Genomic DNA, 19,068 nt, shown 5'->3' with positions numbered 1-19,068 from the left:
AAAAAAAGAAAAAAGGGATAAAGGTAAGGTATAATCCCACTTACACCTGGTAAGCATAGTGACCTGTGTGTAAGAAAAGCCAGCTGCAGCAATGTATGACTGGGAAGCACAAGTGCAGAAAAGGCTCTGAGGGGCCACAACCAATTTCAAGCTGACCATGAACCAGGACTATCAGGATTTTGTAAAAAAGGGCAAACGAAAGACCCGGTAGATACGTTACATGTTCAGCTAGGCAAAATACGACTACAAAGGCAAAGGGAATCCGTTGTCTGCCGCGTTCAGGGCCGCCAGGACAAGGTGCAGGTACATGCCTTCAGGGGGAACACCTCGTAGCAGCCGGTGCCGGCGATCCTCCCTCCCGCGGGCCCGCAAGCACAGCCTGCTCCTACTCAGCGGGAACGGCACGGCTGCGGCCCAGGGCGGTCTGGAGAAAGAGCTGAAGACGATGCTTTCACAAGCTCCCCCCACCCTTTGCAGGGGCTACCCCGAACTGCCCCCGAGCAGGCAGACTGGCGGGAACACCCCTCAGGACCTGGGGAGGACCTGGCCGGGCTCAGCCGGACCAACGGAGGCAGGCAGCGCACAAGGACAAGCACACCCAGCCTGGCGAGCTACAGCCACCAGGAAGACCGGCTGCACATCCCCGGCACCGCCTGAAGACAGTCCGCCGCGCCACCGCCTTTACCGGCCCGCCGCTGCCTGAACGGAGCCGGCCGCCCCGCCCCGCCCCGCCCCGCCGCTGACGGCGGCCGGCAGGGGCCAAACTTCCGCTGGGGTGCCCGCCGCCGCCGCGCTGGGCGGTCGTTCTCCGGTGCTCGGTGCCGCTGCCGCCCGGCCATGGAGTTGTGGCAGGTGCCGCTGCTCTTCTCGCGCCTGCCTATGTTCCCCTTCTTCGACCTGGCGCACTATGTGGCCTCCGTCATGGCGCTGAAGGAGCAGCGGGGTGAGCGGGGGCGGTTGGCGAGGCGGGACGGAGCCCCCTCCCCCCCCCGTCCCGTGTTCCCCTCTCGTCCCCCCATGTTTCCCCGTTCTTCCCCCGTGTCTCCCGCCGTGTTCCCCCGTGTCTCCCCGTACTGTGTCCCCCCTCCCCCGGCTGGGCCAGGCCAGAGGTGGGGGCCGGAGAGCCCCCTGTCGCCGGCCGCCCTAGCCCCGGCTGGGCAAGGGTGGCCGCGGCGCAAGATGGCGGGGGGTGCCTGAGGGGAGCCGGGAGTGGGGCTGGGCCGGGTGGTGTCCGAGGTGACCTGCGTTTGCCTGGGCTTTGCCGCTGGGTCTCTGCGGGAGCTGCAGGTGTCTCGCCCGGGGTGTGTGTTAGAGCACCTCCAGGGTCTTTTGCCTCAATGTCCGTCCAGCCTGGAAAACGCTAGAGAGTGTTGGGGGTTTTTTTTCGCTACTTTTGGATTTGATTTGTTTTTGATGACGGCGGGTGGCTAAGCCTCAGTTCCTGTGCGTACTCCCACAAAGTCTCAGGTGGCTTGTGTTCGCTGGGTGTAGCTAGAAGCTTGTCAGCGCTCCCCGCGGCCTCCGAAGCGAGAGCCCCGTGCGCAAAAGTTCCAGCCTTCACGCCGGAGCGCGGCACAGAGCTGCGGCCGGCTGCCGCGGGGGCTCGGCGGGCAGCGGCGTGCCCCTCCCCGCTCTGCCCCTGCCGGCTCCTGTTCTTGCATCAAAATCCGGATGTTCTCTGTTACTCCGTAAGCGTGCGGATAATGCGGTCTGCAGTCTCCGTTAGTCCGTCTGTCAATAAATAACGTCTAATTGACTGCAGAAACCACATAGGAAGCGCCCAGCCAAACTTTTCTTGCTTTTTCAGAACCAGAGGCACGGGTGAAATCAGCCAGGAGTTTTGTTGAAAACCATTTTGCAGTTTAAGATTTTAAAAGTCCCAAGAATAAACGTGCTGAAGTTAGGTTTATGCATGCAGAGAAGGAATGCAGATCACAGGCCAGTGACTTGCTGTCAAGTATTACATCTGAGAGGTGAGAGGAGAGCTGCTCAACTCATGGGTTATATCCTTCACACGCACTGGATATGCAGGAAGCTGTTAAGGCAGTTCTGTCTTCTAGGAAACATAGGTTGGGAATCTAATGGGCAGGTTGTGTGCAAGTGACTCTTCACGTTGTACCCATAGATTGAAAAATTAAATTAGGAAAGCTTTTCACTACCAGTAACAGGATTCTGGATTTTGTATGAGTGCATGTAGTGACACTTCAATCTCTGCGTGCTCTTTTCTAGAAAATCTTTTGCGCTATGGTTGTTAACCCCAAGCCTAGTTTTCAGTTGCCACAAATGTAGAGACTAGCCTTGTTCTAATGTTTAGAATAACTACTTGTGGTGTGGCTTTGGACAGATACAGTAACTGCGCATCCCAGCTGATAACTGTGTAGGAAACTAAGCTGGCTTTCAGGATTATAGGGCAGATTTGGGAGCTTCTTGTTTCAGATTTTTAAGGCTCTGCGCTGTTTGTTTAGTGAGAGCTTGTTCTTTAGTCCCTTCCTAAATGTGTCAAGGTGAATTTTTACTTCCTGCTGAGTAAGTGCACTTAGCAGACTGTGAAGACTCATATAAAATGCTTATGTATGCTAGCATCTTCACCAAATTTTGTTATTACTGCTAAAATTGTTTCTGGGTGCTGACTTGTGGCATTGTGTAATATAACTGTTCCATTCAAAAAGGGACTTTCTGTCTAAAGGTATTTGACAATATCATGCACTACCTTTAAACTTTCCTCTGGAATGGACACACTTAAAGACCAGGATGAGAGGAGTCTCTCCGCTTCGCTAGCATCAGCATAGCTTTAGTGAGACAGCACTTCTGGACAGTAGACATGCTGTCAGAAGTCTGGTCGGATCCGTGCTGATAATTTTTTTTCTTCTCGGCTTAATAGCTGGGAAGTTCAGAACTCTTTTGAGTATCCTCTAATGCTTTGAATTAGTAATTGTAATTCAGGTGACTGCATGCTGGTCTGTTGCTCACTTGCAAGCAGTTTGAACTGAATATTAAACCATAACTGAAATAGCAGTCATTATGAAATACTCAGGATAGATATATAATCATTGATTAATATTCTCTAGGCATTACTATATATTCTTTTTTGAAACTTAAAAGACTAGCTATATTTCCCAGGGGAATAACTGAGTAACCTTAAGCTGCTGGGGATATAAGAAGTATGTGGTCAAGTCAGAACCACATTTGTTTTATCCCAGATTACTGTCTCATTAAAATACCAACCCCCCACACTGCTGAAAATCAGATTCAGTGTGGGTATTTGTATCATGGATGGGCACACACTAACTGGGACTTTTCCAGTCCTTCTAGCTAGATTTTCTTGCTCACTTGTGAGTGCTGGTGAACTACAGCAGTGACAACCAACATGTTGCTTCCCACATGTTTTAAACTAAGAGTTCTTGGTTAGTGCATTTGGGATTGTGTAGGAGTTGCTCATTTGTAACTCCAGTTAGTTGTAGAACTGGCAGTTTTCTTTTTTGGGGATAGAGGGACAGCAAAAGGTCTTGAGGGTTGAGATGTGTCATATTTGGAAGGACTGTGCTGGTTTTGTTCTTGCAAGTTTTCTATGACAAGATTCTGGTGATTTGAAGAGAACTAATTTTTTTTGGCATAGTTTTGCTAAATTAAATCTGACTCTATAAATCCTTTAGCGCAATTGATGTTATTATATATAGTTGAATAGGGGTGCTACAAAAACTTCTACAAGTCCTTCTGGTTTGCTCTTTAGATGTGTATGTGGTATGTATTCCTGATTGCCTATTTGGAACATGTTGGAAAGGTTAAAGCAATCCTACTAGACTAAAGGTTAAACTTATCCTACTGACAGAAGTAGTTTGCTGGCAAGGGTTTTTTATTACTATTGTCTAGAAACAACATTTAAAACTGTATTCAACAATAGTCCTTGCATTTTGAAACCTTATCTTTACTTTCTAAACTATACCATTTGCAGGACTAGTGGCCTTCTGGCAGATCGTATTTTGCATGGTTGTATGATGCCTCATTAGTTTTACAGGATGCACCAGAGGACAAATATAAACGACCACTTGTTTAAAAATATGTGACCCACTTAAAATTTAGTTTCTTTGCTGAAAGGTTACATCCCAGCCATAATCTAGGTAGCAACACTAAAATGAGCTTTAAATTAGTATTAGCATTTTTTGCCTCATTGCCTTCTATGGTGGGTATATTCCTTGTTAGAAAGTAGGTATAAATTGTTAAATACTGGTGTTTGAGCCAAGAAAATTCTAATGTTGACCAACAGAAAAATCCTGAACTCCAGCAGAGTTTCCAGTCATTGTCCTTTTACACATAATAGCTTTGTTGTGTGTACATAGAGGGAAATCTGGTAATAATAATAGTAATTCCTAGATGTGTCCTCAAAACTGGAAACCACTTGCTGCTAGCTGTGGGGGAAAGGAAGAGTGGAGAAGCGGTGATTGCTGAAAGGCAGGGGAATGCATTCAAAAAGAGAACAGATAGCTAACTAATTTTAAAACAACTCCAACATTTAATTGAATTTTATTTTTTTAAAGTTTTTTTTTTTTAATCTGGCCTTTAGTATAGGAAGTGAAAAATCATGAAAATATTTACACAAAGTATGTAGGAGGAGAAGGCAAGTTGAACTAGAAATGGTGTCAAATGTACAAAAGAAATCAACTTAAACCTTTTGAAACCTGATACATGGGAATCTTCCATTTTTACCTTAAAACTAGTTGTTACTAGCTGTGTTTTGTTAATTGCAGGCAATGTCCATGTGCGTGAAAAATAAAATACAGTGTGTTAAATTCAAAGACACAGCACCTGGAATGGTTTCCTTTTGTTATGATAGTAATCTGACTGAACACCTGGTGAAGTGAAGAAGCAGCTGAGTTTCAGTTAGCTAGCTCTGAGTCATGCTGCATTTTGTGGGGAGGGAGGAGGTAGTTCGATATTCTGATGAAGGCCGCCAGTAAGATCTTAAGATGATTTCTTCTCTGCTGATGCAAGGTGAAAAGCTTCATGCTAATGAAAGAGGTGCACATCCACATGACAATGGATGTCTGAAGTGTAAGATTTTATTTTATTTTTTTTTAAAAACCTGGTCTGGAGGTTGACAGTTCTTGGTTATGGCACCTCCCGTCATGATCTGGTTACCGGTCTTGCTCCAAGACCAGATTACTGTGCAGATTACATCCTGTATTACACCTGTCCAGGAGTTAAAACTTGTGCATAATGCAACAGCTGATCTATTAGCAGTACTCCCCAGTCCCAGCACACATTCCCTAGTGATTTGTCATTTACATTGGCTGCCTCTGTTAGCTGGGTTTTCTCATTGTCCTGTAAAGTTTGGGATGTTTCTTCTCTATATGGTCACTTTGTGCTATAATGCCACAGCAGCATTTAGTGGAGTTACTCAGCAGAGAGAGTACTGCCAAATGTGGGGGTAGGATGTTAGTTGTTGCGAGAAAAGGAATTCAGTCCTTTCATGCTAAAGTAGGTATATAGTAGTACTTCTAATGCGGCTGTATCATCAAATGAGAATAATTACATGTGAGAAGGAAGCTACTGTAGTTCTTTTGGACCAGTGAGTGTCTGCTTAATATAATTTTGTGCTTTTTTCTGAATGCAATGGCTGTCAGCATTTTTAGATTTTTTTTTTTTTTTAATTGAGGAAACCTCAATGTAGTAAGCACAAACCATTGATATCCTGCAAGTGTCTTACCCTTTTCAAATATGTTGGTGAAAATAGGTCCACATTCAGTTATATGGGATCTGGATGTAATGACCCACTTTATATTTTTACTTTTGCTGTTAAGTAATGTTAGCAGGCTTTAGAATTTTCTCCTGTTAATTTTATGCACACAAATATAATTGGTAGCTACTTTGGAGAAGTGGTAATACAAAGCTGAGCATAACCAACTTGGAGCACCAGGTACTGCAGTATGGAAAATAAATTACACAATAGTTTAAAAAAATGAGATGTTATTTTATATTCAGATATTCTGTAATACTTAGGAGTGCTCAGTTTTGTAAATTGGCTGTTACATAGGAATTTAGATAGTGCTGGAATACGTGATAGCTGTGCCAGCACTAAAACTGGAACAATCTTGTATGAAGTGAATTGTATTGAGAGTGCTGTATTCAATTTGATACAGTTGAGCTTCTTATCTTGGGTACGAAACTTTTTTTCCTACAGAAATGCCTGAAAAAACAAAAGCTTCTCCTCCAAACTGGGAACATAGGTCAAATTTCATTTTGGGGCAGACACTAGGTTTCATCTCTGCTTTTGTGAACTTCAGCCTTTGGACTATGGAAAATGAAACTAGTTCAGGCAAACAGAGCTCTGCACCTGTGTAAAGGGGAAGCTTTGGCAATATTGGACTTTTGAAGTGGAAGGAAATAGTCGAAACAACTACTTGAGGATATTTCTGGCTTTGATAAAGTGTTGTTTCCCCCTGAAACTGGTTAAGGCTTCCCAATACCTCCAGCGTAACCTTTTGATATTGAATACTCTTTTGGCATAGTTCAATTGCAATTTAAAAGGGATAATTCATTTTAAAGGTAACAAAATAAACCAAACTGTGAACCTTTTAATAACAAGGGGAACTTACATTTATTATTATGTCTCCAGGTAACCTTTTTTCTCTGTTCAGGATTGCAGGTGAAACTATTTAGTAATTGTTTTGGATACTGCTTTCATTTTGGTCAGCAAACACAGTTAGCAGGGCCTTATGAGGAAAAAGGAAAACAGTGGCGTTGAATTCACGAACACTGAAAAGCAGAAATGGAATTTGTAGAATAACCTCCCAAAAGTTACCAATACCAATCCTGTCTAGGTCAGCAAAGGCACTTGTGCATTTTTAATACAAATTTGAAAGCAACTGTATATCTGTCCAAGATTATTAACAATGAGACCTCTCAGCCATGCTCTGAAAGCTTTTTCTTCTTGGTAGCCAAATAGTTATAATAAACCAACCCACAAAAGATGTTCAGAGAACACAATGTTAGTCTTTCACTTTTATTTAAATAACTATGCTTAAGTCAGTGTACTCTGAAGTTTGTGTTTCTGAAGACTTTTCCTGTGAAAGCCTATAGATTTCTGCAGGATTTTTCATTACCTAAAGGAACAATGTTGGACTGCATGATTTGAAAAATACTGACTTTTAAAACATGATGTGATTCTCAAATGTTTATTTCTATTTATGCATCTTTTCCCTTTGTTTCAGGAGCTGTGGAAGTGTCAGTCCGAAGTCCAGTTGCCTGCTGGTTTAGTGCTATGCTTTATTGCTTTGGTGGTTCAGTTTTGTCTTCATTGATGCTTGCAGAACCTCCAGTAGCATTTCTGGCAAAGGGCACAAATATTCTACTAGCATCTTCAGTCTGGTAAGGAGCCACAGTTGAGTTAGATGCATAGTATTGGTTCTGAGGAAGCTATACTTTGTAAACTGATATTATGCCATCAAGCTTCAATGTAAATCAGAAGCTTAACTTAAAAATGTTATGGACTTGGATGCTGCCTCTTCATCCAGAAAGTCACTGCAGCAAAATAGCTGTTACGATCCTGTTCTGTAGGAATAAAATGCTCGTAAGAGACCAACTCTTATGGGCTGTTGTATAACGGAATGCTCAGTCACTAGACTAGACTTGCCATAGATTTTTATAGTATTCCTGGTCAAACAGCTGAAAACATTATTTTGGAATAAAGTGGACTTCACTTACTGCTTTTCTGTATATAGGTAAGTCATAAATGCAGTCTGGTTTTCAGCAGTAGCTCTTGAAGGCCAGAACCTGGCTGATGTAAACATTTTGAACTTTTCTGTAATTGGGGATCTAAGACACAGATCTTCTTCCCTCTCCTCTGGTTTCTCCTTCCTGACATAATTTTTTTTCTGTATTTTGCCCTTTCCCAAATGGATGGGCATTGTAGTGGAAGACAGCAGAGAGCTGAATGGGAAGTCAGGTATGTGAACGAGGCAGCTATTTGGCCTGTTTCGGAATTCAAAAAAAGCACTGGAGTTGTTTTCATATAAATGTGGCCTTCCAGTGGAGTTCATTTGTTCCAGAAAGTGATCTTTGGAGAAACCCTCAAACTTAACAAAATTTGTGAGCAGCAGTGGGTTTTTGAATTTAAAAATCTCAATTCCTATCTTAGAAGAGTGTTATCTGCTTGAAATCCTTTAGTATCTGTTCCTTGTAGCCCCTTAGGTTTTATAATTGCAAATTCATTAAAATGGAAGTGTTTCTATCTGTCTGTGTATATCTATGTATGAGTCTTTTGGTCTTTATGTTGCAATGGAAGATGACAGATTTCATTTAGGCAAATCGGTGAAATGAATAATGTGCAATACATAGTGCAGTATTAACAAAGCTTTTAGAATCTGCTTATGGTTCATATTAGTCTGATGCGGGCAACATGACTGCTTGTTTTAACAAATGACACGAGTTAGGCGTACACATAAACAGAACGTGACTTCTGTTGAACTTAACGTGGTCAAATGTCATTTGCTGTGCACAAATAAAATGGGGTTTTAATGAGGAGCTATGAATGTTATGAAACATTTTAAGCTTCTAGTTTTACAAAGTTCTCTCTTCGTGAGTACAATTACTTCAGTTCTCCTTCCCAAATCATGTGAAACGCAATTCCCCAAGCCGTACATAAGAGGGGTTGTGCCGCTCTTGAGAAATGCTCCTAAATAGTCTGTAGGACAGCGACATCTACTGTTAGCAAGTGTTGCTAGCAGAAATTACAGGCAAAAAGGCCGTGGTGGACTGCAGTGCTAGGTTCAATCCAGTTACCTGTGCTTCAGGGTCCTAAACTCACATTCTGCAATTGTAAATTAATTCTGGTTAGTGTTGTCTGTTGCATACGTGGCTTAAATGGCTATTTGCAGTAGCCATTAAAATACATGCTCTCTGTACATCTTTGACTTCATATCGACTGAAGCTTGGTTGCATACAAAGGCAATTGACTTTACAATAGGAGAAAAAAGAAGAATATAAGTAGTCCAAAAGTAAAGCTAAAACTGAACACTAGAGCAGTAGTTAGCTATTAATGTAAATTCCAATAACTTGTATGTGAGAAATAGGCTATTGCAGGCTCCGCTCTGGGAGGTCTTGAAGAGACAAAGCTTTAGAAATTTGCAGTGGCAAGGTACTATATCCATTGCAGAAAAAGAAAACATATAACTAGGAAAGGACTGCAGCTAAACTTTGCCTTTCTGAGGAGGAAGCTTCCTGGCATTCTGCTGTAAAGGATAAACATTTTTTTCCAAAAAAATCCCCCAAGCCCCAAGTACTGTCCTGATATCTAATCTCTAACCATGAAGCATGACTCTTCCTATTTGTGGTGTCTGCTTGTAGTTCTAATGAAGTAAACTAGATATGAGAGGTGCATCTCTGCATTGCAGCCTGAGTAAACAGGAGGATAAAGCCTTTGAAATTCTTGGTAGACAGGATTGAGTGCAGAAGCCTAAACCAACAGGCACGTATGTTTTTTTTAGAAAATGAAAAAGTACCCTTCCCATCTTTTAAAGGCTTTCTCTGCTTTTACTTAATTGTTACTCTCTTATTCCTGTGCTGAAATAATCTAGATACTTGATTATCTTTTTTGAGACCTTTAATGTCTCTGTAAGAACTGAATTTTGTTTATGATTGAAGAGATACAGTAAAACACCACATAAGCTAATCTTTTAAAATTTACTGTCAGCTTAGGATTTCATTGTTAGCCATCTTTAACTTTACTTTGTTTTAAAAGCAAGTTGATAAAGATATTATTAAATTTTGAGTACTGTGCTTTCAATGCTTTGAAAAAAGAAACATGCTTGTAACTAGCAAGCTGGAAAAGCTAGAATTGGTGGTTACAAAGATGTGAAATGTGTTTGAAAATAGCTGTGCATTTCATCTGGCATGACACTAACTAGTGGAGGCAGTCTTGCTGAAGTTAAATAGTTCCATGTACCTAGTACGAAAGCATGGTGTCATCATGTAATTTAGCACCCTGTTGTAATCCTATAAACCCCCCGCCCCCAAAAAAAACCCCCAACCAAACAAAAAATAACCCACAAAAAACGAAACCACACAGTCAGTCAGACACTAATTTAATAATTTGAATTATAAAAACATGATGTGTAAGCTATAGAACAGTTGGCAAAATTTAAAGCTGTTTCTCATGTACTTTAATGGATTCTTCTTTGGGACAATGAGGCAGTAAGAACAATTTCAAATAATGTTTGATGATTTTGGTGCAAGAGCTCAAGCATGCTCAAAAGCCTTTCACATTTGCTCCAATATGTCTGCCACACAAGACAGTGAGTTATCAGTAGTATATCATGCATTGCTAGTCATATTCCAAAAATATCTTTAAAGGTTATTAGAAAGTGAATTCCTTACCAAAAACTTTTGAATGCTTCTAATGGGTTTTCTCATGATATTCAGGTATCTTGTGTTTTACTGCCCACAAGACATATTCTACCGGTGCTTTGCCTTTCTGCCCCTTCGGCTTCTGGTTGCAGGAATGAAAGAAGTGACTAGGACTTGGAAGATAACAGCTGGCGTTGCACATGCAGACAGTCACTTCAAAGATGCCTGGCTTGTCATGGTAGCTGTGGGCTGGGCCAGAGGTAACATGCATAATGTCTTGGTCTGATGAATTGTGATGTTTTGGAGTGGTATTTAAATGGCTAGCCCTTCAGCATAACTGTAGTACCATTCGTTGCTGTGCTGGATATGATAGTCCAAATACAGTCTGTTTTCCCCTCAAGGGAAAAGCCTGTGCAGCAGTTTTTCTGCCTGGATTAAGGGTGACATTGAATGACTTTGAGGGAAGTTCATCTTATCCCTTCAGAAGGTCTTGTGAGGACTTGTAGGATGGACAGTTGATGGCAATAAAGAATAGATCTCTCGTGTAGCTTCAGTGCTATTACTGAACTTTCCAACAGTGTATTTCCTCAGAGCTGTTTTCCTTGCATGAGGCTGAAGAAAACTTGTTTTCTTAGCTTTCCGGGTTGTAACTGACAGATCAGTCTCATTGGCCAGATTGTCTAACACCTCCTTATGTCTTGTATTCTTTTAATGTAAAAATACATACCCACTTTTCTCACAGAGGGCTCTTGTAGTTTATAGAGGTGCTCTCTGTACTTACATGATGACATGAAGAATGGAATGATATAAGCCTCTCTGGAGATTTACTTTGGCAATTCAGGCATTTGTTTGTAGTGATGAGTGCATCAGTTCAGATCCTATCACATAAAGGTAAACCTGAGGTTCTTGCTAAGTAGCTTCATGTCAGCTTCATGAGGCTTCATGTCAGTTGCTCAAGTCATGCACGTATAAAAGTTTGGATTAGTCTCTTTAACTCTGAGCTTTGGGTGCCACATTTGGCACCTGGTGTAACAAGTTTTGCTGGGAGCAATAATAGGTTGCACCGTAGTGGTAGCAGTCAGTGGAGGCTTATCATAAATCTCTGCAATTTCAGGAGCTGGTGGTGGCCTAATTTCCAATTTTGAGCAGCTGGTGAGAGGAGTGTGGAAACCTGAAACCAATGAACTGCTGAAGATGTCCTAGTAAGTTTTTAAAAAAGACTGCAACATGTTAACTGTTGTTTTGCTAACTCCTTGTGTTGACACTTACTTTTACTGGTTCAGATTAAAAAAAAAGGCAGTAGGGGTCTGTATTCAATGTTTTGGTGTGTATCTTGTGAAAGATTGGTAGATGATCTTTGGTAATTTTAGCAGATGTTTTAATCATTTTAGGTTCACAGCACAAGAATACCAAATGAGAAGACAAGTCAACAAAAATTATTTGGCAGAAAGCAGTACTGATTCAGTGGGAAGTTGCTGGAAAGCAGTATTGTCTCAATTTGTCTTACAGGGACATGGTCTTCTATCCAAAATGAAAGGACAGTAGTACCAGAAGTATACAAGTGAAGTCTGCATTTTTGGTGCATATTCTGAGCATCACTAAGATGGCTTCCTTTAAGCGTTGTCACTCTTACTTTCTCTGCCAGTACTGTTTTCCTCCATAGATATCAATTATTTGAGAAAGTGCAAATTGGTTATTCAGTATAGCAAAAATGTACTGCAAGATAGGAAATGTTACTTCTCTCTTGCAGAAGCAAAGAATGGGAATATTACATGGCTCCCAGTTTAGTCCGTACAGTGAAATGAGAATTGAGACAGGCTAGAAAGCCACGAGCTATTATTGTAAGTCAGGATAAGCTCACTGTGGTAATTTCCTAAAATTTGTTTGATCTTTCCCATGTTACTGTCAGGTCTTTAGAATTTTTTTTTTTTTTAAGCAATCTTGGTTTTCTGCAGCCACTCTTAGCAACAGAATAACAGAAGAGAAATTTGGAGCCTTTCCTTTGGCAATATTTCAACTTTTGATGGTTTATGTTAGTTGTTGGCTTTTTCTGAAATTCCAGGTATTTAGAATTTCTCTCCCTCTGCCAGTGCCTAAGTGGCAGTCTTGAAAGCAAAATTCCAGAAGGAAGAGGTCACTGTCAATAATAGCACTGTAAACCCAAATAACATTGTACTTACAGATCAATGCTTACTGACTGTGGCAGCGCTTGCATATATTGTCCTTCTCCATGGTGGATGTGGCTCAAAGTAACTCAAAAAGGATTTTAAAAATTTTGGTTTAATATATAAAGCTTAAGAATATTAAATAGAAGTAAGTTACAAAGTTAAACGGATAAAACATTCTGCAAACAGATGAGATGCTGGTATACACAGAGTTGTTTTTTGGACTTCCTGAGCAGGAAGTTGATGCAGTAAATCTCTGAGTTACTGAAAAGACAGTGAAGAATGTGTCTACACTAGATGCTCTGTGGTAACAGCAATGTCACCTGTACATGTCACATGTAGATTAAGAAATGCACAGAATTTTTCTGCCAGTGTACTAGCGCTCTCTCTTCAGACAACTTTAGATAACTGACCAAAGTTCTTTTATTTTCTGACTGCATACCTAGTAAGGGATTTACAACAACAATGAAGATAGCTAGAAGATACAAATCTTTGCATGTCTCAAGTCAACACAGCTATGTTGGCAAAACCTGGTAACATAGGCCTGGCTCAAGTCAAGTATAAGCTGACTACAACCCTAGAACTGCTGGAGTGTCACAGCGGACTGAGACTTGGACTATGTTGTTCTTCAACATCCTAAGCAACTCCTTGGAGTAACTAACACCTGGAGTACAGGAGAGGAACCTATTTTTAAGTCTAGTCTGAGTAGTGCAAGCTTTGTGATTTAACCCTTCAGTAAGATACATTGGGAGAGGAAGAAGGGGAGCAAGCTAACGTATAGAGTCTGAATAGAGGCATTGATTTGAGGAAGATTTGTCAAATATGAGTTTGCTGGGTGTGTAAAGTAGTGCTGAACTTGACGCTTGTCCATATTATGGAGAGAAAGCATAGTAATAGTATATAAAGTGAAAGTCTTAAGTTTAGTTATAGCTAGGTTTTGGACCTTGTCACTGTTACTGCAAGTTTTCATTAGTTCTATTCAGAAATAATTCTTTTGCACACTAAGAACTTTTATTGCTTTCTAGACCATGGCAGCTTTCACTGTAGAGTAGAGAAGAGAAGAGAAATTAACATTGTTTATTTGATTTCCAGCCCTGTGAAGGTAACTTTGATAGGAGCAGTTCTTTTCACCTTGCAACACTGCCAGTACTTGCCAATAGCAAGACACAACCTCGTGTTTTTATACACTGTCTTTCTTGTCGTCTCCAAGGTAAGAATGTGAAAGTGTTGCAGATAACTGAATAACAGAAAATATATTATTTCAGAGCAAAAAATATGCCCTCAAACATTCTACCACAGGTTAGAATGTGTGCTTCTGGATGGGAAGGCCAGCTCCTACTGAAGTCTTTAACCTGTGTTTAGTCTTCTATACATGAGTAGAACAGAAGACCTATTCTGTTACTGACTCTGTTCAATGTGTGGCGGAGGGGGGAGGGGAAATCAGGAATTTTGGCACCCAACAGTTGATACGCCAGGCTTGTATGTCCATAATCTCAAACGAAGCTTCTGCTTGTAGAAAGAAACTCTCCTGTTCTAGCCTTTTGCTAGCTGCTTAATGCCTTCCTTGTACCTGTGCAGTCATCTGTGGGTTTGCAAAACAAGCCAACTAGGTTCTCATCTAGCTTAAAGTGTTCACAATGTAAGTGTTTAGGTGGGAAGAGAAAGTGTATCAAAACTACTTTGAAGTAGCTGTAACTACTTTTATAATAAAATAGATACTACTCCTCTATTGAATCCTTTAATCCCTCCAGTCTTACTCATTTCCAGGATGATGCCTGTCTTCAGGATTATTAGCTAATAAGAAAGTGTAGTCTCCGTGTTAGGAGAAGTCTGGCGATTTTAAGAGCTTCAGAGCTGCTGTTTAACAGACTAGAGACTAAGTGGTGGTTTCAAGTCCCCTTTCTGTGAAGTAGCTGACAAGTTGAATTCTAGAGAAGTTGCTTTAGGGAGCCAAGACTTGCAGCTGATGCTCATGATTCTCCACCTAAACCAATAAAGGCATTGTTGAACTGGGGATGCTGGGAGTGGAGAAGTAAAGGAATGTTGTTCTGGAAGTGAGAAATTACAGCTGTCTTCAGAAGCTGGCTGTCAGGCTGCACTGAAGTGAATAAGTTCTTAAAGTGATGGTCATACTGACAATCAGGAACTTGAGCATCCACTTAACTAACAAAGCAACAGTTGTGGATCTGGCATAGTCCTGTAGTAGTGTCTTGTTTTAGAAACTTTTCATGTCTCTGAAAACTGTAGAAGCTGTTGCAATATAAACTTGTCCAGTAGTTGGATCTACAAAACAGGTCTTTCTATCCTGATTCCAAGTTATGTATCCTAAGGAATTTCCACCTAAATCTCTCAACTTCATGGAATGAGTATGGCTGTCTGGAATTCTAACTGAAGTCTGGCTGTGCATATATATTTAGGTGGTTACACACTGCATTCTTTCAATTAAAATGGAAGTAGCCACTCTGTTTACAGTTCTTCAGTTTGAACAAGGTACAAAACTTACACATTAAAGTTGCTCTTCACCTTAGTTGTATGACATTAAATGTGGTTTACTCTCAGGATGATTTTCGTAAACTTACATAGAAAGTTTTTTGTGCACATTGTTTGTGTATAGCTGAGTGAAGAGTGTAGGTCAGAAAGAAAAGCATTCTTTGATCAATTCAAGCTAAAATGAACATACTCTGTTCTTGGCATGGCCTTGTGCTCATGTAGAAAGTTAGAAATGCCATACATCCATTCAGCTTTGAACTTGTTTTCAATTGATGTGAAGTCATTAAAACTTTTATTGTAACTTGATCCTTATTCTTCATAGGTAACAATGATGTTGACAAGATCTGCAACTTCTCCATTTGCTCCCTTTGAGGCTGCAATAGGCCACATGTTCTTTGGTTTGCAAAAGACACCATCCAAAGTGAAGGGTGAAGGTGCTGCATCTTCCAATGGCTCTTCAGTCTGTGACCGGTCTTCTTCTGAACAGCACCGTGATGGTGTTAAGAAAAGACAGGCAAAGAAAACAGAATAAGTGGCTTAAAATCCTTGATGGTCATAACCTTTGAAGATGCTTGTATTTCAGATTAGGCTGGCTGAGAAATTTGTTTAAAGAACTGCATGTGAGGAGAGAACAGGGCTGTATACTACTGTGTTGTTGTTCACCTTCAGAATGTGTTTTGTAAGCTACTGTTCAGATGTCAAAATGCACATGTTGGATTTGTAAGTTAAAAACTACAAATTTTTATAGTGGTTACAAGTTTACTAAATTTTGTATTTATGATAACTTTAAATGCTTTCATGCTAAAAAGATAGTTTCAAAATGTGACAATCAGCTTTGTTATTTTTTCTGATATATCACTTGTTTCACACACACACACACACACACACACACACCCACACCCACCCCCCGCTCAATGTTTCATTTGGATAGCATGGATTTGCACTGGCAAGTGTTTACAGCAGCATGTCCCAAATAAGAAAGTCATCATCTGAGTAAGGCTTAATCACATTGCACTGTAAAAACATGAAAATGTACCAAACTAATGCCTTTAACTAGAAAAATAACTGAATTACTGTTGTAATTCACATTGCACTAGTCTAGATTGTCTTCATTTACTTAAGTAATCTTCATTTACTTAAGTAAATATTTTTCATATTTTTCTATTTTTTAAAATGAAGAGTGAATTATCTGGCACTTATAAAAATCTTTACAGATAGCAAGTAGAAACATTTTGATATTTTCATTGTTGGTTTACTTTGACACTTTATTTGCAAGCATTTGGTATATAGCTGTTTTTCGTGTCACACAGGTGATTTACATGTGGTTTGTAGTTATCTTTCAGTTTGGCTGGGACTAGACATCTCTGCCTGCACTTTTATCTAAGCATACGCATTTTTTTCTTTTCAAAGCCAAACTTCCTTTTAAAAAAGAATACTGGACAGTACATTTAGCTTGTTTCTCATGAGTTCTGCTGTATTATGCCTGCTGTTAATAAATACCAGCACTAGTTTGTAGCAGTTACCTCTGGTGCTATTGGGGAAGAAGCCTGGTGTTACCGGCAGAATTTTGGGTTTTTTGATCATGTGTCAGTTTACACGACACCAGGCCTGCTGGCAACAGATGGGATACACCTGTCTTGAAGGGGGAAAAGGATTTTTGCACAGGCGTTAGCAGGGCTCATTGAAAGAGCTTTAAACTAGATTTAAAGGGGGAAGGGGATAAAACCGGGCTCACTAGAGATAAGCCTGGGGGTGGCATGCCAATGTTTGAGGGATAGTGTGCTAGCGAGGTCCTTTGGTCTGCCGTCTCAGTGGACGTAGGGGATGGAGATCCAAATACGCAAGGGTTATTGATGTGTTAGAAACCATGGAAGTGCCTGAGAATGGTCACGTAGGAATTGGGGCTTCTCCTGCCGAAAAGGTGGCAGGATCAGTAGCGCAACTGAAGTGCATCTACAGCAATGCACACAGCATGGGCAACAAACAGGAGGAGCTGGAAGCCATTGTGCAGTGGGAAAACTATGATATAGTTGCCATCATGGAAACATGGTGGGATGACTCACACAACTGGAGTGCTGCAATGCATGGCTATAAACTCTTCAGAAGGGATAGGCAAGGAAGGAGAGGCAGTGGGGTAGCCCTGGATCTTAGGGAGTGTTTTGACTGTCTAGAGCTTGATGATGGTGATAACAGAGTTGAGTGTTTATGGATAAGAACCAGGGAGAAGGCCAACGAGGCAGATATGGTGGGAGTCTGTTATAGACCACCCATCCAGGACGAAGAGGCAGATGAAATATTCTATAAGCAGCTGGGTGAAGTCTTGCAACCGCTAGCCCTTGTTCTCATGGGGGACTTCAGCTTACCAGACGCCTGCTGGAAATACAATACAGCAGAGAGAAAACAGTCCAGGAGGTTCTTGGAGTGTGTGGAAGATAACTTCCTTACACAGTTGGTGAGGGAGCCAACTAGGGAAGGCACCCCACTGGACCTGTTGTTTGTGAACAGAGAAGGACTTGTGGGTGATGTGACGGCTGGAGGCTGTCTTGGGCACAGTGATCACAAAATGATAGTTTTCTCTTCTTGGAGAAGTAAGGAGGGGAGTTAGCAGAACTGCCACATTGGACTTCTGGAGGGCAGACTTCAGCCTGTTTAGGAACCTGGTTGACAGAGTCCCTTGGGAGGCAGTCCTGAAGGGTAAAGGAGTCCAGGAAGGCTGGACAGTCTTCAAGAAAGAACTCTTGAAGGTACAGGAGCAGGCCATCCCCATGTGCCGAAAGATGAGCCAGCAGAGAAGACCACCAGCCTGGTTGAACAGAGAGCTTTGGCTGGAACTCAGGGAAAAAAAGAGAGTTTATGACCTTTGGAAGAAGGGGCAGGCAACTCAGGAGGACTACAAGGATGTTGTGAGGTTATGCAGGGAGAAAATTACAAGGGCAAGAGCCCAGCTAGAACTTAATCTGGCTACTGCCATAAAGGATGACAAAAGATGTTTCTGTAAATACATTAGCAACAAAAGGAGAGCTAAGGAGAGTCTCCATCCTTTATTGGATGTGCAGGGAAACATAGTGACAAAGGATGAGGAAAAGGCTGAGGGTACTTAATGCCTTCTTTGCCTCAGTCTTTAATAGTAAGACCAGTTGTTCTCGGGGTATCAAGCCTGCTGAGCTGGAAGACAGAGATGGGGAGCAGAATGAAGCCCCCATAATCCAGGGGGAAATGGTTAGAGACCTGCTACACCACTCAGACACACACAAGTCTCTGGGGCCGGATGGGATCTACCCAAAGGTACTGAGGGAGCTGGTGGAAGTGCTCACCAAGCCACTTTCCATCCTTTACCAGCAGTCCTGGCTAACTGGGGAGGTCCCAGTTGACTGGAGGTTAGCAAACATGATGCCCAGCTACAAGAAGGGCTGGAAGGAGGATCCGGGCAACTACAGGCATGTTAGTCTGACCTTGGTGCCAGAGAAGGTTATGGAGCAGATCATCTTAAGTGCCATCAAGTGGCATGTACAGGACAACCAGGTGATTAGGCCTAGTCAGTACAGGTTTATGAAAGGCAGGTCCTGCTTGACTAACCTGATCTCCTTCTATGACACCCACTTAGTGGATGAGGGAAAGGCTGTGCATGTTGTCTACCTAGACTTTAGTAAAGCCTTTGATGCCGTTTCCCACAGCATTCTCCTGGAGAAACTGGCTGCTCATGGCTTGGATGGGCGTACGCTTTGCTGGGTAAAGAACTGGCTGGATGGCCAGGCCCAAAGATTGGTGGTGAATGAAGTTAAATCCAACTGGTGGCTGGTCACAAGTGGTGTTCCCCAGGGCTCAGTATTGGGGCCAGTTCTGTTTAATATCTTTATCAATGATCTGGACAAGGGGGTTGAGTGCACCCTCAGTCAGTTTGCAGATGACGCCAAGTTGGGTGGGAGTGTTGATCTGCTTGAGGGTAGGAAGGCTCTACAGAGGGATCTGGACAGGCTGGATCGATGGGCCGAGGCCAATTGTATGAGGTTCAACAAGGCTAAGTGCTGGGTCCTGCACTTGGGTCACAACAACCCATGCAATGCTACAGGCT

The 19,068-nt window shown here is 41.8% G+C and overlaps 1 protein-coding gene across 1 annotated transcript; it reads left to right on the top strand.

The window, feature by feature from the left end:
• Window positions 1–598: 598 nt before the first annotated feature.
• Window positions 599–15,890, top strand: TMEM38B (transmembrane protein 38B). Its single transcript, XM_075527441.1, has 6 exons — window positions 599–943; window positions 7,209–7,365; window positions 10,417–10,601; window positions 11,456–11,543; window positions 13,599–13,716; window positions 15,319–15,890. The coding sequence occupies exons 1-6, from the start codon at window positions 838–840 to the stop codon at window positions 15,526–15,528; spliced, it is 864 nt and encodes a 287-aa protein (XP_075383556.1). The 5' UTR covers window positions 599–837; the 3' UTR covers window positions 15,529–15,890.
• The last annotated feature ends 3,178 nt before the right edge of the window (window positions 15,891–19,068 follow it).

The sequence above is a fragment of the Mycteria americana genome, chromosome Z (genome assembly GCF_035582795.1).
Source record: "Mycteria americana isolate JAX WOST 10 ecotype Jacksonville Zoo and Gardens chromosome Z, USCA_MyAme_1.0, whole genome shotgun sequence".
Taxonomy (NCBI): Eukaryota; Metazoa; Chordata; class Aves; order Ciconiiformes; family Ciconiidae; genus Mycteria; species Mycteria americana.
Note: the sequence above shows the minus strand (reverse complement) of the source record. Positions and strands in the feature narration are given on the sequence as shown.